The following is a 21,955-nucleotide window of genomic DNA, read 5'->3' as shown; positions in this document are numbered from 1 at the left end:
TTCTGATATTGTTAGGGATGACACAATGATCGGGGACCTTTCTTAATTTCGTTGTACTGGTGACAATGACAATAAAGTTTCTGATTCTGATTCTGATTCTGATAACCATCTCAGTATTTATTATATAATATTTATTTAATGACGCTTTGGATCTCCATGTTTCAGTGAATGACTGTCTACATCAATCTTCATGATCCACAGCAGAAATAAAGATGATTGTTTTCTTTTACACATTCAAGCCTGTGCACTTGTAATAACTACAACTATTAAAAACACAAATTCAGTGATTAAAAAGCCAAGAAGCTGGATGTAATTCAGCCAAAGGCTCTATGTGGAGCACTTTTATTCCACAACAGTATTGTCATAACAAGAAAAAGAAATCAGAAAAGAAAAAAAGAAAAATTAGTGACTGATGGAAAGAGCAGACTGAACACACAGTTCAGGAGGGCAGGGCCGTGTCTTATTTGCAGCGCGGGCCACCAGAATACCCAGAAATCATAAATACATCATCAATGAACGACAGCAAAGTTTGTGGGAAATGATTGAAAGGGAAGGGTTTAGTTTATGATTCACAATACAGGAAGGACACGTGTGAGTGTGGGAGCACGGTCACGGGCAGGAGCTCCTCACAGAGGGCAGGAAGTGTTTCCATCACAGAAATTGAACCCGCAGAGCAGGAGGAGCAGAGAGATCCTGGAGCACGTCCACACATTGCTGTTCTACTGAAGATAATACCGCATAGAGAATAACTCATTGGAACACTGGACAGTAGGTGGCAGTAATGCGCGTGCAGCCTGTCGAGCGTAGAAGAAGAAGGAGAAGCCGAAGAAGAATCTTTTACATCAGACAGCTAGTGAAACGCGGCGTTAAAGAGTGAGATTTGCCGTTTCTGGTCGTTTGTGCAGTCATGAGTCGCAGTTACAATGATGAGCTGCAGTTTCTGGATAAAATCAACTCCACCTCCTGGAGAATCAAAAAGGGCTTCGTCCCCAACATGCAGGTACGAGCTAACGGCTAACAGCTAGCTGCTAACGTGGCTGCCGGGCTGTCAGTTGCAGGTGACTTGATTAAACACAGGTGTCCACGGCATGAGAGTAGAACATCAGAGACAGTAGAACACAGGAGCTGACGGAGCCCCCGATTAATGCCGAATAAACACGAGGCTAAAATGATTCTGAACAGCAGCACAGACTTAAAAACGCTTAAAAATGATTTACGAAAGTTTTAAGTGTATCTGTTCTGCTCCACCCGCGGGTGGACGCTGGGAGGAGGTGACTCTCTGCTCCATTTTAGTTTATTTTCAGTTGGTTTCATTGTCTGACAGAAGAAAGATTCAGAATAATCATTAAAGTGAAGCAGTGACGCTCCTTAAAAGCTTTTATTTCCCCTGCTGTCACCTCTTGACTCCTCCTCCTTTTCCTCGCAGGTGGAAGGAGTTTTCTACGTGAACGAGCCTCTGGAGAAGCTGATGTTCGAGGAGCTTCGTAATGCCTGCCGAGGAGGAGGTCGGTGACCTTTGAACCCCTCTGAGAGCCCCCTCTACCTGACCTCCACCCTCCTCATTTCTCTCTGTTCCTCCTCCTCAGGTGTGGGCGGGTTCCTTCCAGCCATGAAGCAGATTGGGAATGTGGCGGCGCTGCCAGGGATTGTGAACGTGAGTGTCGCCATTCTCTATGTGTCCACAGTAAATGTTTTGCTTCGTACTCAGGGTGTCTCTGATTGGTCGGCAGAAATCCATCGGCCTGCCAGATGTCCACTCTGGGTACGGATTTGCTATCGGGAACATGGCGGCCTTCGACATGGACGACCCCAATGCCGTGGTGTCTCCAGGTAGGAAGTACTATGATAAAACATAAGCAGGGTCCTCTAAAACCTGATGAAAAATGAATGGAGTTTGGTGGGAAACTGTGTGCAGGAAGTAAAAATCTTCCAAGCTGTCGATTTCCCTGCTGTGGTCACCCGTCATGAAACTTACTCTGTGACCCACCCTGTTAAAACAGTACTTCCCATGTGTCCTCCAGGTGGCGTGGGCTTTGACATAAACTGCGGTGTCCGCCTGCTGAGGACAAACCTGGACGAGGGCGATGTCCAGCCGGTGAAGGAGCAGCTCGCTCAGTCACTGTTCGACCACATCCCTGTGGGAGTCGGCTCCAAAGGCGTCATCCCGATGGGAGCCAAGTAAGTAGAACAGAACAGACCTGCCTCTCCTCACCTGTGTGTCACCTGACTAACGCATGTGTCACCAGGGACCTGGAGGAGGCACTGGAGATGGGTGTGGACTGGTCTCTAAGGGAGGGCTATGCCTGGGCCGAGGATAAGGAGCACTGCGAAGAGTACGGGCGCATGCTGCAGGCCGACCCCAACAAGGTGTCCTCCAAGGCCAAGAAGAGAGGCCTGCCGCAGGTAGCCCTGCACCTCACACCTGTGTTCACACCTGCAACCCTCTGCTTGTGTCTAAAGCTGTGTGTGTGTGTGTGTGTGTGTGTGTGTGTGTGTGTTCCAGCTCGGCACTCTGGGAGCAGGAAACCACTATGCTGAGATCCAGGTGGTGGATGAGATCTACAATGACTACGCCGCCAAGAAGATGGGCATTGACCACAAAGGCCAGGTGTGTGTGATGATCCACAGCGGCAGCCGAGGCCTCGGGCATCAGGTCGCCACAGGTATGAGTGCCGCCGAAATAATCACCAAATATCGCAAAGCTTCACTTCTGCCTTTTAAATTATCAACAAAAACACCTGGTGATATTTACAGATGCTCTGGTTGCCATGGAGAAGGCGATGAAGCGTGACAAGATCACAGTGAACGATCGTCAGCTGGCCTGCGCTCGAATCACCTCTCCTGAGGGGCAGGATTACCTGAAAGGCATGGCAGCCGCAGGAAACTACGCCTGGGTCAACCGCTCCTCCATGACCTTCCTCACCAGACAGGTACGCTCACCTGAGCTGCTCTTAGATCATAAACGCACCGATGCACCCGCCCTAACAAGAGAAGTGACCTCACATGGTGTTTAAAGCGCAGCTCTTCTCATGAAGAAGTGAGTTCCATGATCAGGAGGATGAACCCACTCTGTTCCACTCCGAGTCGGAGATTCGACGAATGCACTTAAACGCACCACAAATAATATAAAAATACAAATGTAAAAATCATTAATGTGATAGAAAATTCAATTTCTGCTTCTGTTCATTTGTTTTTTATTTTCGTTAAATTTTTTATTTAATTTTTTTAATCTTTTAACTTTTATTTAATTCATAATAATGATCATAGCAGAATGTCCCGATTCTGCTATGATCATTATGGGGAGGGGTTTGGGTGAGCGGAGTCTGTAAAAGCGGTTTTCGTGTCTTTCAGGCCTTCTCCAAAGTGTTCGCTACGACGCCGGATGACCTTGACATGCACGTCATCTACGACGTCTCTCACAACATCGCCAAAGTGGAGGAGCACATTGTGGACGGGAAGCAGAGGACGCTGCTCGTTCACCGCAAAGGATCCACGCGAGCCTTCCCCCCTCACCACCCCCTCATCCCCGTCGACTACCAGGTAAGAGCGTGTCATGTTCGTCCGTTTACTCGCCATCATGATTTGAGTCTTGCCTGAACTCGCTGCCATTTCCAGCTCACAGGTCAGCCGGTGCTCATCGGTGGGACGATGGGGACCTGCAGCTACGTCCTGACGGGGACCGAGCAGGGCATGACGGAGACATTTGGGACCACCTGTCATGGAGCGGTACGAGTCTGAGCGCCCTTCGCACTGTCACATGGTCAACCTTGGTTCGTTTCATGTCTTTAAGCAACTTCCTGTCTGTTTCAGGGCCGAGCGCTCTCTCGAGCAAAGTCACGCAGGAACCTGGACTTCCAGGACGTCCTGGACAAACTAGCCGACATGGGCATCGCCATCCGGGTGGCATCGCCCAAACTGGTGATGGAGGAGGTGAGGGGGAGGAGTCAGGGTGGGTTTTTATGCACTTTAAGCTGTTTTCTGTTTGTGTCTGACTATTTTTTTTTTTTTTTTTTTCAGGCTCCTGAATCATACAAAAACGTGACAGACGTGGTGAACACGTGTCACGAGGCTGGCATCAGCAAGAAGGCGATCAAACTGAGGCCGATCGCTGTCATCAAAGGATGAAGCTGAACCGCAGAAATGATTCATGGACGAAAGACGATAAACACGACTTTTCTGTTTGGAGAAAATTTACGTTAAAGAAGGATTTAAAAAAAAAAAAAAAAAGAACAAAAAAAAAGTTCTGTTTTTGTTTGGTTGCCAAGAAAACCAGATCGCACTGCAGTGGCGGTCAGAGGTCACCTCTCAGGACTGAAGTGGCCGCTGTAGTTTCCAGTTTCTGCTTCATGAGCTCTCCGACACACGTCCTCGGAAATGGGCGGCTGCACTTCTTGCAGATCAAAAAACAGAGCCACTGCGGCTGAAATTTTTCTCCGCTCAGCATGAAGCGAGTCCCAGAAGAAAAGCTGGATCTGAGTCTTTTGAGATAAATGCAGAAATCTGCTATCATTTCTGTGTGCTCACACTACTGCAATATAAATCAAATTCATGCCTTAAACGTGCGTAATAACGAAGACTGTCTGAGAAAACTTAAACATGTTTAATTTCTGTTTAGTTTCCAAAAAAGATCGACTTCAATAAAGAACCAAGTGTGCAGTGAACGGGTTCAGTCTTTGTTTCCCACTGCCGCTGAGAATACAAACACCTGTGAAGTGTTTGGTCCACGGTGAGAAAAAAGGATTTTATAAAATGAAAACAGATGTGCAACTCTGCTGTGGATGAATGATGTTCTCCTGTTTTAGGACATAAATGTCGAAACTGTGAGTTTAGCTTCTTAAGAAGCAAAATTGAAAGAATTCATGAATTCCTCATATGTTCATTTTATTCCATCACATCTCACAGTGGGAAAGAAAATCTCAGGATCCACCTCTGGGAACATTTCCGGATACGTTAACCAAATCAAAGTAGTCACATGACCTCCGTAGAGGAGGTAAAGTCAAAGTCACTGTTCCTAATCCCACATGTAGGCTCAGAGATTTAATCTCACGCTGATCTCACATTATGACAGCAAACAAAAAATTAAAGGAAATCATATTTGCGTGATTCAACAGGGTTAAAATAAAAACATTATTACAGAACAACCTGAGACTGACTTTACTGAATGATATTTGCAGTTTCCTTCAAACATTTACATAAATTTAAGTTTACAAACTTGTCTAACATATTTAAGTCTTTATGATCATCAAGGACTGAGCTGCTTAAAAAACTACAGAAATAAACTTTTTTTTTTTATGCGAGCTGTTAATATTAGTAATAACACAGCCTGGATGTCACAATATTTCCTTTGTGCAGATGATGAAAAGAAATGCAAATCCTTTCAAATTAAAGACCCCAAATAATTCACATGGATGTTGGAGTGAATTTATTATGTTACAAATACTTCACTTTGTCAATAATATTGTTAATGTACATCTTAGTTGTAAACTTTGCTTAGCTATTGTGGCATGAATATACCTCCATACATCATATAAAAAGAAGCCAGTTTCTGCACTTTTACTGCATCTTTATCCAGATATATAAATAAAAAAAACGATGAGGTGGCTGATTAGTGAACACTTTATTTTTTTAACAGACATTCAAACAGAAGGTTCAAAAATAAAAGTCAACACATTTCACCATCAATAAAATTTATTTATTTGGCAATTTTTCAGTTCTCCTCTGTCTGCTCAGGACCACTTACAGGAAAATATAACCTGAAAACTCAAACATCCATTAAATCCTTTTTAATTTATTTATTTATTTTTTTAAATAAAACCTGATTCTGCTTTTTTGTGGGTTGACGGAGGAAAAGTAAACATTTGGATGCAGAGCTGACCTTTAGTGTCGGCGTGAATACTTCTATGGTATAAAAAAAGTCACTTCAAACTGATGGGGCATGAACAATATGTGGAGGTGCACATTTTTCTATAGAGACTACAAGGTGTAGATCCTGGTGTTAGTGTAACAGCTGAGTGTTTTTTGAGTGTTCGGCATTTGCAGAAAGGCAGATGTTAAACAAGCAATAATTCCAGTCTTTCATTTACAGTCATTAGAAACAGGTGTTCATCAGGTGTAGTTTTTACTTTGGACAGAGCTAAGCTAGTCATTTACAGTCTTTATGCTATGCTAAGCTAAACAGTAAACTCTCAGACTTGGAGTAAAATCCAGCTGAGCATCTCCCTGAAGGAAAGTTTTAATTTCTCTACAGACATTCTTTTAAAAGAAAGGTCACCTAAAAAACAAACAAACAAACAAACAAACCCCCCCCCCCAAAAAAAACCCTGACATTTAATAAATGTTTTTGTATTTCTATAGCTGACAACTTGAGTGCATTTTTGTATCAACGCTGGGATGTTTTTAAAATTTTTAGTGGCGGAATGTGGCTTTCACATGTTGCTAAGAAATTTACAGTCTGCAAATAGAATTGAGAAAATCCAGTGCAATCTTGTTGGCTGGACAATCTGTATCAATCCAAACTGCAATTAGTTTAGTTTAGCACAAAGACTGAAATTAAGGGAACCGAAATCAGAGAAACTGCTAATCAGCGCGTCATCAAAACAGCTACCAGTCAACATAGCTAACATTACAAAGGCTATAAGCAGCTACTGTAAAGTTGTTGTTTTTTTTATGTCGTTTTAGCTTTGACCATCTTTGTGATATACTAACATCATCATGGTTATGTTTAATTTTCATTGTTATTGATTAGGAATAAAACATTTGAAGATTTTAAGCCTTTTAAAAACAGGTAACCCCCCCCCACAAAAAAACCCCAAACTAAACAAAAACCCTGTACCCTAAAGATCCTTTCAGCCTAGCTTAACATAACGTGAAAATTGAAATGGGAGGAACCATGAGCCTAGCATACACTGACAAAAACCAAAAAACCAAAACCAAAAAACCCACACATTTAATAACTACTGTAAATAATTTCAATAACAAATGGATTTTTTTAATTGATAAAAATATAGAAATGACAGATCTTTGTTTTAGCAGCAATTAGCATTAGCTTGTTAGCTAAACCAGATAAAACTAAAATCTACCTTTAATTAGGTAACAGGCCTCTTTAACTTTTTATACTAAGCTGGGTTAAAGTTGCAGTAACAAAACTCTGGTCAGTTTATAAATGGGACATAATGTTCAAAATGCTAATAAAATAATTTCTAATCATAGATATTTGTAGCTAAGGAGGCTAAGTGTTTTCGCGTGCCAAGCTTGGCAGTTTTTATTAACCTAACATCATTGAGTGAGTTCTTTCATATCATCAGAGAACTGAGGTGAATTATATGAGAGCCAGAAACCAATTGCCCTGCGTTAAACCATGTATTTACACCACTAGCACTTTGCTAGGTCTATGGAAGCCCACATCTGCCAAAAATAAACTATTTACGATTTTTTTTTAAAAAAGCTGAAAATATTCACATTTTAGTTCAGGCTCACTATGAATGTGATATCTGTATTTGTCTAATAAAGCAAATGTTTTTCTTTTTATTTCATATGCATTAATATCAGATATTGGTTGAAGAGATAGCATCTTTAAATTCACCACAGAGGAGAAAAAACTGTATTACAGTTAACTGAAAAGGTAAACAATGATTTAATGACATTTCATTAGATTTTTGTTGTCATCAAATCCGTTCTGCAGCATTAATTGGCAAACTGTACATCCAATTCAATCCATGTTAATACGCAGCTGACAACTGTTACTCCTCAAATAAACATTCGCTTTTTGGGCAAATTACTGAGCCTTTTCTTTAAAGAAAAAAAATTACTATCGTTCATCAGATTTTTGTTTTCGCTGGATTTCTTGAGAGTGTAAGATGTCCCCTTTTAACTGGAACCAACAATTTCAGGCACTTTCTCAGCAGGTTGTCCAAAGGCAAAGTTTTAGGAAAATTACAGCAAATTACGATGAACACACCGACTTATTCAAACATTGGAAATATTCCCTGTAATGCAGACGCACGGCAAGTCAAAGAACAGGGCGTCACAAAATCTGGAGGTGTGAAGAGCATTTGTACAGATTGTTGCTGTTTCAGGACAGTTATAACTGTTTGGCAGCTCCTTCACAGTAAAAGTGTTGCATAATGAATCGTCCTGAATTGTCACTGCAATATAAAATTAATCAAGCTGCTTCTGCACACAGCAACGGTCTGTTTTTACAGGAGATACGCATGATTTAGTTCAGATTTCTATGGAAGTCCTCATATGCCAAGAAAAAGGAATGAAAGTTGTCCAAATTAGAGATTGAACAGAACAGAACAGATTCAAATTTTAAGTTTGGTTAATCAGTTTTACTGAATAAATCGCAACAATTTGAATGCTAGATTACATTTATTATTATTCAGATTTTTTTTTCAAGTTTTAGATTTTGAGATTTGAGGCATCAAAAGTACAAATACTCAGAATAAGTCAGAGCCCCCGCCCGCCCCCGAAAAAATATTTTTCAATTGCCAAACGTTAAACTATAAGATACTAGAACAAAATATTCTATGAAAGTCATAGAAACTCACAACTTAACTGAATACAGCAAACCTCAAAATATTGAGAAACTGCATCAAAAATGTTAATTACTCAATCAAAAAAAGTCACTCGTTTGACTAAATACATCAAAGCAGTTAATAACCTGATAAACTTTTGGAATAATAAACATATTTATGTTTACTTTCAGATCACACCTGTTAAATTTTTAATTTCAAACAACCTAAAACTGTGACTTTAAGGTCGAGAAAAAAACCAAACTAAAAGCCACAGCAAGCTTTTAAGTCACAACAGAATAACTTGCAACTTTTGCAAATTGTAATTTTTAAATTTATCAAATGAAATGTTCTTTTTTTTAAAAGATGTGAGTCAGTGCAGTAATAAATATAACCATGTAGTGATTAACTCAATTTACATGATTTGTTGTATTGAAGCAGTAAAACTAATAGTGTGGGTCAAATGTTTTGTGTAAAAGTTACATCTGTGAAATTTATAGTTTTACTTTAAAGTCACGCTTTATAGTAAGTTTAAATATTCACTTTTTATGAAATTATGGAAACCAAATTTTTACGCATTGAGTCACCATAAGGTTGAACAAAAAAAAAAAAATAATTCAAAAAACAAATACAAAATTGTGTTAATACTCATCAGGTTGCATTTATAAGAAAATACCTGGAAAAAAATGTTCATTCTGAAAGTGAATTTAAATGAATACTCAATCGATTTATAAACAAAAAATTTTTTAAGAACGAATATTTAATTTTTTGTATAAACTTTTGATGCCACAAATCGGAAATTTTAACTTTTACATTACATTTTTTTCCCCTGGCATAAATGGGCCTCCGCACATGGTTTCCAGATGGGAATGAATATTTAAAAAACAAAAAGAAACTAAACCTAGGAATTTTATTTACATTTTTAACATCTTATTCTCTTATTTACACTTTGTTCCTCCATTACATTTTCATTTCCATCTGAAATTTAAAAAAAAAAAAAAAAAAAGTCAGCCACATCCAGCAAACAAAAATGTGGTGTCTATTTCCGTCACGTCTTCGGTTTTAAAATCCACGCTGAGGATCTCTGTCTGATCAGGTAACAAGATAATATTTGATCTGCAGATCGAGTCGGGCTGTAACGTTTCACTTCAAACCTAAAACCAACTGTTCACTCCTCAGCATGTTTAAAAAAAACAAAACCAAAACAAAACAAAAGCCACATTTTAAATAAGAATAATGCGTCAGCCCTTTTTATTCTTCCTTCTTAGAAAACTCAGTCTAGCCTGTTCTGAAATGTGGTTTCTAATGTGAGTGTAAAGCTATTGATTCTTCTAACCTAGAATGTCACTGAGGATAATTACCCAATCTTTTCCCAACAAGAGGCGTCCTCTCCTGAAAAAGAAAAAGAAGAAAAAAAAAAAGCCCTTTCCTCATGGCGTCCACAAAGTTCTCCACGTTTCTGAGCAGACGTGGCGCTCCTGCACATCAGCAGCTGATCTCAGAGGGAGGGGTTTCACCAGGCTTCGCTCCGCGTCCCCGACTTAGACAAGCTGGGCTTCGTTATGCATTTAATTCTAAGTGCAAGAGCAGCGCCTATGCTAAGGTCCTGTATTTTTCAATTGTTGAGTGGCAGTATGACCACTTCCTGTGAAGAGTCCTTCAGTCCCAGTGAACTTCCAGTTTTTTTCCCTACAGTTTTCCTCGCTGGAAGAACGCCTGTCGACAGAAAAAAACGGTCATCAGTAGAAATAAAACAGGTGAACTCGGCCGTAAACCAAGAAAGAAAAACAACTCGTACCTTAATGTAGTTTTTCAGGACTTTGACGTCAGGCTGCTGGAGAACCTGGCAGAGCTCCTGATGGATAAAAGAAAAGACAAAGAACTGTTAACAGGCTTTCTGACACACCCACCTGTCCAACACTAGGTAACATTCAACCACAGTTCGTCCAAAGTACGGAGAGTCAGCAGGTTCAAATTTACTAAAGCTATACCAACAAGAAACTACCAAAGGAGGAAAAAAACGCAAGAAAAAAATTATTAATTATATTTAAATAAGGAAACACTTTGAAATGAATAAAACTGAACATATAAAAAATAAAACACTGAAGATAAATTAAATAATTAAATAAAGGAACACGTCTCGAGGTATTTTTGAACATCATGGCAGGGTTTAAGCTTGTCTGACCTGTGAAATTTCCGGGGCCACCTGGAGCGAGGGCAGGTACTCCTGCTGCAAGAACTGGATGAATTCGAGTCCCTGAAACAAAAACAGCACATGTTCAAGCGGAAGCGCGGTGACACATAACGAAGCTCAGTCAACCACAAAAACGCATTTTTACCCGTTTGAGATGAATCATCTTCAGTGTGAGAGCGCACTCCGACAGCACCTGAGAAAAAGAAAAAAAGTTGAGGCTCGTCACCAAAACGAGATTTTTTTAATTAAAGGCGGAATTAAAGAAACTCACCAGGACTGTCTGTGCATCTGAGAGGTCAAAGGTCGGTTTGAGGGGAGCCAGAAAACAGGCTGGGACGATGTGTTTGTAGATGAAGTCGGGGAAGCCCACTATGCCGTCTTTACCTCCTGCAGAAGAAGAAGAGCTCAGAGTGAAGCTCACACCCTGTATTGACCAGCAGGGAGTGACAAAAAAAAGAGCTTCCTGCTCACAGGAAACGACTTCCTGTCGAGGTCATGTTTCAGACTCACCCCACAGCTCCACCAGCTTGGTGAGGATGATGAAGCAGGTCTTCTGCGCGATGGGGTCAGGGAAGTCGACAGCGCCCTGAATGATGGTGAACACGATGCGCTCCATGTTCTCCGCCCCTGGAAACAAAACATTTAACTTTGGCCTGTTCCTTCATTTTAAGTATAATAAGAAAAAATTATTCTGGACTGTTTTCTCCTCTTGGTTCCTTTCCTCATTTGTTTCCTTCTCCCTAACATCTCTTTTTTTCCTTCATTCCTTCCCTTCTTCCTTTGTACTTCCTGTTCCTAATTCATTTTCTCTTCTTCCTTTTCCCATCATTCCTTCTATGCTTCCTTTCCCTGAATGAGCCCTCCCCTGTGAGGTTCAGACCCTACTTCTGTGTCTACGTGTTTCTTGTCATGCTGAGTGGCGCTCACCCTGATTGGCCATCACCTCGTTCATCCCACTTCCTGCGATGGTCTGGATGAAGCTGAAGTAACTCCTTCTCAGCATCTGCTTCTCCAGTGCCGCTGTCTGGTCGTTCTCTTCCGCCGGGCGTGCCAGAACCTCAAAGATGGCAAGGACGAGGGGCATGAAGATCTGCTGCAGGAAGGGAGACACCTGCCGCTGCCGTGGCAACAGGAGGAGAAGTTTGTTAAGGATGGCGAGTCAGAGCGTGCAGGAGGGTTTGGCGCTGGTTCAGCGGCGGCTTACCTTAAACTTGGCGGTGATCTGGCTGATGAGCGGAATAAACTCCTGCAGGTCTTTGGCCTCACAGTCCTTCAGCATGTGCTCTGAGGCGGCGGGGACGAAGGGCAGCACCTCCTCCTCCATGCAGATGATCATGCGGTGCAGGAAGGAGCGCACGGAGCTGCGCAGCATGCTCCGTTGCACGGGGCAGCTGAGTGCAGGCAGGAAGGCCTGCAGGCAGTCCCGGTACACCTCGGTGCAGCCACACTGCTTCACTGTCTGCTTGTTGCTGAACGCTTTGCTGGTCCGGCTGAAACGGCACAGACGGTGGTGAGGTGAGTAGCACGCCGTGGCGGTGGACAGAATAATAAATAAATAGATCGCTGATGGATTCTCACCTGGCGAAGCCGACGGCGTGACTCAGGCAGTCGGCGAGGGCGGTCTGACGCTCCTCCTCAGTCTCCTGGGGGAGTTTGGCGAGTAGCAGGCGGAAGGCGTCCATCAGCGGTGTCAGCAGGCTCCTCATCAGTGCCTGCTTCCTCTCCACAGGGCTCTCGCTGTTGACGATGAGGATGCCGGCTGCCTCAAACATAAAGAGCTGGTCGTCGCTGGTCAGGAGCGCCGGGAAACCGTTTTCCTGGACAGAGAAATGTATGAGTTAGTATAGGAGGAGGAAACAGCAAGCAGAGGCGGTGTTGTGATACTCACAGGTGGAGTGAGCTCCAGCAGGTCCTGGATCCTCGTCAGGATGTCCTCGACGAAGGCATTCATGTGTTTACTGCCAACAGAGAGCGGTAAACAAACACTGGGTTTTAAAGTCAACTGAGAATATTTTCAATCATTCGGATGTTCTTTCTTAAATCAGACTCTTCGTTCCTGGATTCATTAACTACATTAGATTCACATCTGACTGTATTGAATCTCATTCTATATTTCTGTCATGGAGCAGCCTGAGCAGACGCCCTGGGGCCTTAACGCCTCACCGAGGTGGCCTCCTGGTCAGATCCACCTCACTCTGCCTTTCAGATTGAAGCTAAGTTCCTTAGCATCACTCTTTCTACTCATGACCACAGCGGAGGTTAGAAATCTTAATGAATGGGTAAACAGCTGAGAGCCGCACCAGTGAAAGCTGGAGGTCAAAACCCGATAAAGCCGACAGAACGACATCATCATCATAAACCATTAAACCCGACTCCAGCCTGAGTTATGAACAGGTTTAGGGGTCAGAGGGCAACTTGCTCACACGTTTCATGTCTTTTTTGTCTTTGTGGTAATATAGAAAGAAAAAGAATCATCTGATTACAAAAGACTAAATATTATAAATTATTTTTAAAAAACGTGGCTGGACATGTAGTTTTACATACAAAAATTTGCACAAGCTCAGTGCGTCCCCCTCCAGACCCTCGGCATACGTCCATAAGACAATAAAACTCATCCCAAATGTTTGTGAGCGTGGCTGGACTCACCACTGCTGTTAATCTACCTGCTGGCAACCACAAGAACCTCACAAATCTGATCTAACAGTTTGTGTTTCCATGGCTACTGTGAATGAAATGACAGCTGTAGTTTGTTTTATTACGTTAAAAATGAGCCGGTACAGCTCGAGGAGTTTATGAAACAATATTTTCTCAGGTTGTAGTTTTGCTGTTTTCTGTATAAACATCACATTTAGTTGTGGTGGAGTTATTCTTGGTGTAGCGCACACTTGTGAAGCCTGTTGCCGCATCAATGGCATCACATGGCTTCCAATGGCAACGGCTTGCCGTTGGAACCTGAAACGTGTGATGCTGTGCAGCAAGTGAAGCTGGACTCACTGTAGGGTTTTGATGAATCTGGAGAACAGGTAGGCCACCCTGCTGCGGACCTTCGGGCTGTTGTGTCTCAAGCCTCGCTGGTCCAGGAACGCCATCAGCACGCCAGGAATGTGCTGCGGCTCCACGATGAAGAACTTGTCGTATCGCACAACCGTTTCAAAGAACTCCAGAGCGACGGAGGTGTGCTGGTAGCTGCTGACACCGCAGGAAACCAGCTAAGGGTTCAAAAAGGAAACGCGTGTTTACAATTTTGCCGCACAAACGCCAAACCACAGCCGAGCGGTCATGTGACTCACCGTCCTCATCATGTCCTGCAGGGCGCTCGTCTTGGCCGTGTCTCCAGAGAAGTGGGCACCATGCGCCGCCGGTAAGGCCTCACCCAGCATGTAGAGCAGCCTGATGGCTACCTCCACCTCCATGAAGGGTGCTGTCTGCCAGTTCCTGAGAGGAGACATTAAAGCTGAAACATGGCAGCTGCGTTTTTCCCGCCTCTCTAAACAAATCAAAACATTTCTTACTGCATCGTGTTGGTGAAGACACGGCGGACGGCTTCCAGCAGCAGCTCCGGTGAAACCTGAGCGAGTCGATCCAAAAGCATCTTCAGCTGCTTCCTGTACTCCACAAACATGGCCTCGTCCTCGCCCTGAGAAACAACCACAGCAGATGTAACGCCTGCTGCTCTGCCCCGCCCTCACAGAGGAAGAATCAGAAACTCACCTCGTTCTCAAAGTTGTACTCGTCATCGTACGTCAGTTTTTTCATTACAGCGAGCATAATGGCCTGTGGTGACAACAAGAAAACTTTTTAATGATTTACCCTCAGATAAAGACGTGAGAATGCACTGAGCGCGCTCAGAGACTCACCTCGATGTTCGCTTTCTGCTGGTCTGTCAGCTGAGGAAGCTATGAACAGAAAACAATCTCAGAACATTTTAAACCACTGCTGTGAGACCCGAAGGTCCCTAATTTTTAACATGTTCTCACTTTTAAACTTGTTCCTAAAAGTTAGAAAAGCTGCCCGGGTCTCAGAAGCCTCACCTGTTTGAGGACGTGCAGGTACTCATAGCAGAAGCCGACGATGTTGGCCGAGATGTCGTCATCCTCGTGCACCAGCAGCTGCAGCAGCAGAGGCACTTTGGCCTCCACGGCCTGCAGCGTCTCAGCTGCGTCCTTCACGTTGCCGGTTTTCGCCAGCTTGGTCCAGCTCAGCACCAGACTCTGACCCATGCCGTTCACCAGCCGTGAGAACTTGGCCAGGAAGTCCACATCCTCCTCCTAAAGGGGACAGGAAGAGGAAACATAAACACAAAGCTGTAAAGGAAACAGATTCTGCAGGAATAGTTCAACGCTGCGAACTTAAACACTTAAGAAAACAAAATCAATTTCTAAACTGATACATGTTTAATGAACCAGCTGGGAGATCATCTGTGACATCACAAACACCAAATCCTCCTTTCATAAACACCGTTTACACACTGTACTGAGACCTCAGTGTGGCTGCTTTTTTCCTTTAAGTAAAATATTCTTGTGTTAAATGATGATCTACAGCAGCTATTCTTGACTTGATGTCTTTTGATTAGCTCTGGACAGGCCGTGAACAACGATGATGGATGGACAATGGAAACGTTTCATGTTTACCTTTATGTCACAGCTGGAAATATTTATAATAACAGCAGAACGGTGCTTTCAGTCACTGTCAGACATTTTCAGGACCCTCGTGAGCCTCTAAGGCTGTGATGGGCGTGTTCCTTGTTTCCATGGTAACTCTAACCTGCTCCACGTTGAAGAAGCCTGCTGACTGTAGCACTTGGCACAGAGACTCCACCAGCTTGGTTTTGTCCACTGGATCCATTCCTTTGTTGACGATTTCAAACAGGCAGTCGCAGGCCTCCTCCCTCAGCTCCTCCATGGACATCTGGCTCAGCAGCAGGTTCACGAACCTGAAAACACAAAAACAGGTGAGACGTGATGGCCATGGGTTCAGAAATCATGTCTCACGATGCCTCTCCCCGTGTTCGTTCTGACCTGTCATTGGCAATGAGGTTGAGGTCGATCCAGGACACGTAGGCTCCAACCACCTCCAAGCACTGACAGGTGAGCTCGGGGTGGGACTGCTGGTACGTCTGCAGGATCTGGAACCAGGACTCCACCAGGCTGGGGATGCACTGCTCCCTCATGCTGTCTTTGATCAGCGTGTTCCTGCGAGTCTCCTGCAGGAATACATGCAGCGAAATCATCACCAAAGCTACAAACGCTTCCTATGACACATTTCCTGTTGGGTCATGTGACCGCCCTTCCTTAGAAACCAGTCTGTTTTTGTGAGTAACGTGTGGGCCAGAGCTCTGTGGGTTTCCTTTCCTGCAGAGGCTTCTTCCTCCCACATCAGCCTGCTCTCCTTCTCTAACTCAGCACCAAATATAAAACACCACCAAAGGTTTTCCCATCATGATCCGCTTTCTGACCTCCGGCGTGTGCAGGATGTCTCTGTCCACCACCTCGGCGTCGATGGCCATCAGTGTCCTCAGGTAGATGTCGACTCCGTGGGGGTTCAGACCCACCAGGGACAGGATGTCGAAGAAGAACTTGGGCCACAGAGTCAGGTACTCCATGACGAAGGTGAGGGCGAACACCTGTGCTGCCTTGTTCCTGATGAAGGCCTTCTCGGGCTGTGTGTTCATCAGCTGCGGGGAAGAGGAAGAGATGAAAGACGTGACAGCGAGTCTGTGAGGAGATGTGAGCGAGGCTCAAATCTGCACCACTAAACCAGTGAAAATTACTGTGATGTTTAAACTGGCACAAAGTTTTATTCTTTTTATTTTAAATGTGGAACCAGGTGTGACATACCTGAAACTGGAGCCACTTCATCAGAGTCTCTCTGATGAGCTGCTGCTGAACAGCACTCAAACTGCAATGTCTGTAACACACACACACATATATACAGGTGAGAGCAGCTCCAGCAGGTAACACTCATCATGTGATCATGTGTGAAGAAGCTTCTTTCTCACCTGAACTTGATCTGATGCTCCAGTACTTGGAAGCAGAAGAATTTGACGTGGTCATCACTGAAACACAGAAATGTATTTAACAGCTGCAGGTACGACTCTAACACACCTGTGGTGTGTGGGCGGGGCACTCACCTGTAAATCCCTTTGGCGAGAGCCTCAGCACAAACCTCCCAAGCGTCCTGAGACTCCTTCAGTTGCTCGAAGTAAGCCATAGCCTGGAAATACACAGAGGGGCGACATCAATGACATCACCAGCTCTGTCTCTACTTGAGCAGCTCTGTCAGCTATGACCTGATGTCAGGTTTTGATCTGAGTGTGCTCTGCTTATCTTGTTTCTATTGGACACTGATAAACCTCACAGGCAAGCAAACATCAGAATAGATGCTAAAACATTTCTGTTTGTTTGCCTGTTGTCTTCTGTTTAGTGAGGCCACACACGCTGACTAATCACCACCTTTCAAAGACTCACTGAGCAGGAGAAATGCTGATGGAGCTCCAGATGTTTTCAGCAGGCCAGTTCAGCACCTGAACGCTGTCTTTAACTAAGAAGTCGTGTTTCTGGAAGCTCTGCGCCATGTGGTTTGTGTCTCATCTTTGAAACTGAGCAACAGAAGTGTCTTCAGCGTGTTTAAGTATGACTGAATGCAGTTTTGTACCAGCTCAAACACAAACACAGTGAGAAAAGACCTGTAAACACCTGCAGGATGAAGTGAAAGTGGCAGATAATCTGTCAGGCTGGCCGGATGCATTCATGGTGCAGAGCATCCTCGTTCTCTAGCAGAGATTTAAACCTGATCTAGTAATTATTCATCAAATTGAGGTGATTAAAGGTACTCAAACATCACTCTGATATGATGGATCCCTGGAGCAGTTGAGATTGAGGTTTGTGTTTTTTCTGAAATCAGGGGGAGCACCTGAAGCCATCAATAAGTACTGGTCTACAGTCTTCTGCGTACAGAGTCCTCCAGATCCTCTGAACACCCTGAAGCTTCAGTACCCAGACTCTCCCTTCACTCCACTGATTAACCTCATTTTTGCTGTGTTACTTCTGTTAAAGTACCTGTGACATTGAGTAAGATTTACTACTTTTAAGCTCCTGACGCATCGTCTTTGAACCATTTTCAACTCATACATCTGTAAACCCGTCCTGCTTGATTTTTGTGACTGTTTTGGGTGTGTGGGTGGGGGGTATCAGTGGCGGTGTGTGGTGGTGCCTCACCCTCTGCCTGTAGCGGGCATCGGCGTTCGGGTTGAGCCCCAGCAGGGCCTGCTCGTCCATGACTGCAGCGACAGACTGGCAGGCCATTCGTGGGTTAGCTTTCCTCCAAGGCCGGTTCACTCCTCTCTGCTGCTGCCGGCCAGAACTCTCTCATCTGCAGCAAGGAAAGAGACAATTGTCACAACACAGCACAGGTTAGTGAGATTAAAGCAGATGATTTAAGGGCAGTTACAGGTTTTAGGTGTCATTTGTTCAGGTAAACTCTTTCAGCAGAAGCCAAAGAAACATGATCAGCTTTTAAGTTATTAAGGTTACAGTTAAAGAAGCACAAGAGACTTATTTTTAGTGAATAATCAGAAATCACAGGAAAACATACAGACTCTGTCTTTACTGAAGGCAGACTTTATATTTTAGTGAATCTCTCTTTATATTCTTTAAAAAAAAACCAACAATTAAATTGGTTCTAATTATAGGTTATAAACATGTAGGGTGTGGTGTTAACAGTGCTGTCACATAAGAGCAATAATTCATGGAGAAAAAGCTCCATACACAACCACTGTTCAACCAAACTCCATTCACTTTTGATTAGAGATGGACCGATCCGATATTGCGTATCGGTCGATACTGACCTAAATTACTGGATCGGATATCGGCGAAAAATAAAAAATATAATCCGATCCATTAAATATCAAAAAAGCACCTCACAAAACTTGCAACACGACGTAACTCGGCTCATAACCGTAGCACGTTGCAGCAGTATGCCTCATGTGATAGAGCGGCTGTGTGTATTTGTAGCCTCGCTACCAAACCAGCATTTCATCTCCGAGGAAGTTATCCCAGAGAGAAGTAAAGCAAGTGTGTAAGTTCATCTCTGAATGTTTGTAAAGCATTCCCATGTTAAGCTTAACAACCGATATATGGAGCGACTCTCTCTCTCTCTCCCTCTCCTGCCGCTACTTCAATCGTGAAACTGCTTAATGATCAGCTGATCGGCTTTTCTGTCGCGAGTCCGTCTCTCTTCTTTGTTTTTGGCCCACTTCGTGCCAGAAAGAGGAAACCAGCGGCTGAACAACAGCAGCACGTTTAAGCTTGATAAGCTGTTGTTAGAATTTATTTAATATTACTTTCTAAACCAGGATCCTTTTCTACGTAGCTGACAGCTGGTAACTGTGCAGGGGCGGATCTAGCAAAGTTTAGCCAGGGGGGCCGATAGGGCATTAACAGGGAAAAGGGGGCACAAAGACATACTTTTCTTTCTTATTCTCATTTAAAATATATAGCTTTTAATAAATAATTATCTGAATCTTACACCCAAAGTTTTAATCTGATGTAAAATGTATAGAAGTCCATTACTATATATAGCAACTCTTAAGTCTAATATACCCTTGTAAGCTATAGTACTTTTTCCTTTGGGAAGGTACCGTCTGTGAATTCTGCAATTCTGTTGAAGAAAGATGTTGAATCTATTTAATTATTCTTGAAAAATAATTTGTTTCTGTGCATTTTTTTTCACCCTGCATCAAATTAAAGTTGATTACATCAATTAAGCATCATGAGGTGGAGGGTGGGTGGTTCCCTATTTTTTTTTTTTTTTTGCTGGGAGTTTGCAACCCTATTAGTTAGGTTGCTTAATATTTCTGCTAAGTACTCTTTAAAATACCAGAATAGGGAGGATGGAGTAGGTTTAAGTTAGGTTTTAAGTTAGGTAAGGTTTATTAGATTGATCAGTGTTGCTGAACTATGAAATATTTTGGGTGCAGTGTATTTTTTTTTTTTTTTCACACATGTATAACAGAATAGCTTTAGTGTTGTTGTTTATTTAAACTTGAGTATGAACTTATACAAAATGCAGCAAGATATTAAAAAAAAAAACAGTTTTATTGATTAAAAAACACACAATATCGGATTCATATCGGTATCGGCAGATATCCAAATTTATGATATCGGTATCGGTATCGGACATAAAAAAGTGGTATCGTGCCATCTCTACTTTTGATCACATTTAGTGTAGGTTTATTTCTCTGGTGGTCTCCTTAAAACAATCAGATGAAATCCATTTTTGAAATGGGCATGTAGCGAAAAACAGTGTTCACCAAACTCCATTTAAAACAAAACAAACAAAAAAAAAAAAAATCACATTTAGTTAAAAACTTTGCTTCTTTCATCTCTTGCTCCCATCCCAGTGCCGTTAAAGTTTTATTTCTTTTAATTTGTCCTTCCTTTCCTTCATCCTACTTTAGTTATATTCCCTCATTCATATCCTACTTCCTTCCTTCTCCCCTTGATTCCTCCATTTTTAAAAACTCTTCCTCTCCCTTTTCTGCCTCTTCTTGCTTATTTCTATCCCTTTTCTTAATCTTGTCTGTTGTTCTTTCCTTCGTGTACTTAAGACTTGTTGTTGCTGTTTGTAAATACAAATTTAATGAATAAAAGGCTCAAAGTATGTGACTGATGTTGTCAGATAAAAGTAATAATTCAAAAAGAAAGGCTCCAGAGATATGGCTCTTTCCAAAGGCCATTCCCTTTTTATCAGATTTAGTGGAAATTTGATTCTGCACTGTAGTGATGATAAACACATCAGATCTAGGTTGTAGTTTCAGTTAAAGCATGTGACCAAGGGTGGGTTGATTAAGAATAAACACAGCTGTATAAACAGGGCGCCTCTCTACCAAACTCCATTCACTTTTTATTAAATTTCAGTAAAGAAAGGTTTGGATGCTCTTCTTAACCCTATTAGCTTAGTTTTTTTTAAAAATAACCAAGTACGTGGTCGAGTAGGTGTACACTGCTGTACAGTAATAACACATGGATTAATCTGCTGTAGAAAACGGGCATTTCTCCACCAAACTCCATTCACTTTTGGCCCAATTTAGAGAATTTGTCCAGCGTTCTGATAAAAACAGATTTAATCAAAATTACAGACTGAATTACGTTGGCTATGTAGGGGCTATGTACTATGACAGGTAAATCTACTGTCAGATAAATAGGTGTCCAGCTGACAGTCAGTCTAGGTGAACTGGCAGTGCTCTTGCCCGCAGTGACAGCTCGGGTGGCGTTTGTGGACGAAGTAGACCGAGGGTGATGCAACACGGGGCCAATACTCCAGCCTCCATGTTTACACCGAAACACCACCCACAGCACACGATCTCACCTCTACCGAACACCTGAGCCCCAGGCGGATATCTCCATGTCGCAGCTCCTGGATGAAGCCCACCTTCGTCAGTTAGCTCCGAGCTAACACCTTCACATCGGAACAAACTAGCTGCTAACACCAGCTAGCCTCCTAGCCGCTGAGCTCGCGGGCGGGCGGAGGGCGCTCCTCGCGGGGTTGAAACTCCACCAAACCCCGCCGACTTCACCCGAAGGTGTTTAATTAGATCGGCTGTGACGGTCCGGGGGGCGGATGGAGCCGAGGGGGGTTCTTCCCCGGTTTATGACGGCCCGGTGAGGCTACCTGCCCGCGGCTCCGCGAGCTCCACAGCAACTTAAGCCTCACGCAAAAAAACTCAGCAAGCCGCAGCCCCGTTTGCAGTTCACAGCCAGAGCTCAGAGGGGAGAAGAAGAAGGAGATCATACCTTAATGAAACCGTCCTCCTCCGGTGGTCCTTCTCCGTCAGCGCCTCATAGAGCCGCCGGGAGTACCACTGCACGCAGCGTGTCCGCGCACGATCACTTCCGGCTCACCGCGCGTGACCCGGAAGAGGGTCCGCCGTCACCGCGTCAGCAAAACGTGCAATTTTTTTTTTTTTTTTTTTTTTTTAGTGAGCTTTATTTATCAACAACAAACGGTTGTTGTTACGGTTGAGCATTACTACAAGATAAAAAAAAAAACAGAAAAAGACAAGCGAAAGAAAGAAAGAAAGAAAGAAAGAAAGAAAGAAAGAAAGAAAGAAAGAAAGAAAGAAAAAAAATCTGAGACGTGTGGCACAGACCGTAAGAAGAAAAAGGGAAATCGTGATCAGCAAGCATCCCACGTTTAACTACAGTTACCTCAAATGTGGTAACTGAATACCCCTGGACTGTAGCCAGCT

General features: G+C 43.2%; 2 protein-coding genes across 4 annotated transcripts; one reads left to right on the top strand and one right to left on the bottom strand.

The window, feature by feature from the left end:
* The first annotated feature begins 790 nt into the window (after positions 1-790).
* rtcb (RNA 2',3'-cyclic phosphate and 5'-OH ligase) lies at positions 791-4,661 on the top strand. Of its 2 annotated transcripts, none has more exons than XM_031736857.2 (12): positions 791-1,000; positions 1,427-1,505; positions 1,587-1,654; positions 1,731-1,830; positions 2,022-2,178; positions 2,247-2,403; positions 2,504-2,663; positions 2,755-2,930; positions 3,352-3,540; positions 3,616-3,726; positions 3,811-3,930; positions 4,018-4,661. In XM_031736857.2, exons 1-12 carry the CDS (start codon positions 908-910, stop codon positions 4,123-4,125), a joined length of 1,518 nt encoding a protein of 505 aa, XP_031592717.1. In that variant the 5' UTR covers positions 791-907; the 3' UTR covers positions 4,126-4,661. The 2 variants fall into 2 exon arrangements, with proteins under 2 accessions (XP_031592717.1, XP_039456814.1); XM_039600880.1 differs by lacking the exon at positions 791-1,000 and adding an exon at positions 1,103-1,271.
* Positions 4,662-7,501: 2,840 nt separating this feature from the next.
* Positions 7,502-21,652, bottom strand: xpot (exportin, tRNA (nuclear export receptor for tRNAs)). 2 transcript variants are annotated; one of them, XM_031736863.2, is made up of 24 exons: positions 21,501-21,652; positions 17,925-18,078; positions 16,838-16,920; positions 16,706-16,762; positions 16,545-16,614; positions 16,163-16,381; positions 15,726-15,910; positions 15,472-15,640; positions 14,739-14,975; positions 14,565-14,603; positions 14,419-14,481; positions 14,220-14,344; positions 13,998-14,142; positions 13,702-13,916; positions 12,596-12,665; positions 12,286-12,524; positions 11,912-12,197; positions 11,635-11,824; positions 11,218-11,334; positions 10,979-11,094; positions 10,853-10,900; positions 10,699-10,770; positions 10,312-10,368; positions 7,502-10,229 (listed from the first exon to the last, which is right to left on the bottom strand). In XM_031736863.2, exons 2-24 carry the CDS (start codon positions 18,009-18,011, stop codon positions 10,203-10,205), a joined length of 2,916 nt encoding a protein of 971 aa, XP_031592723.2. In that variant the 5' UTR covers positions 18,012-18,078; positions 21,501-21,652; the 3' UTR covers positions 7,502-10,202. The 2 variants fall into 2 exon arrangements, with proteins under 2 accessions (XP_031592723.2, XP_039456811.1); XM_039600877.1 differs by lacking the exon at positions 21,501-21,652 and adding an exon at positions 21,076-21,442.
* Between the last annotated feature and the right edge of the window lie 303 nt (positions 21,653-21,955).

The sequence above is a fragment of the Oreochromis aureus genome, linkage group 17 (genome assembly GCF_013358895.1).
Source record: "Oreochromis aureus strain Israel breed Guangdong linkage group 17, ZZ_aureus, whole genome shotgun sequence".
NCBI lineage: Eukaryota > Metazoa > Chordata > Actinopteri > Cichliformes > Cichlidae > Oreochromis > Oreochromis aureus.
The sequence above is the reverse complement of the archived record's forward strand: the minus strand, read 5'-3'. Positions and strand labels throughout refer to the sequence as shown.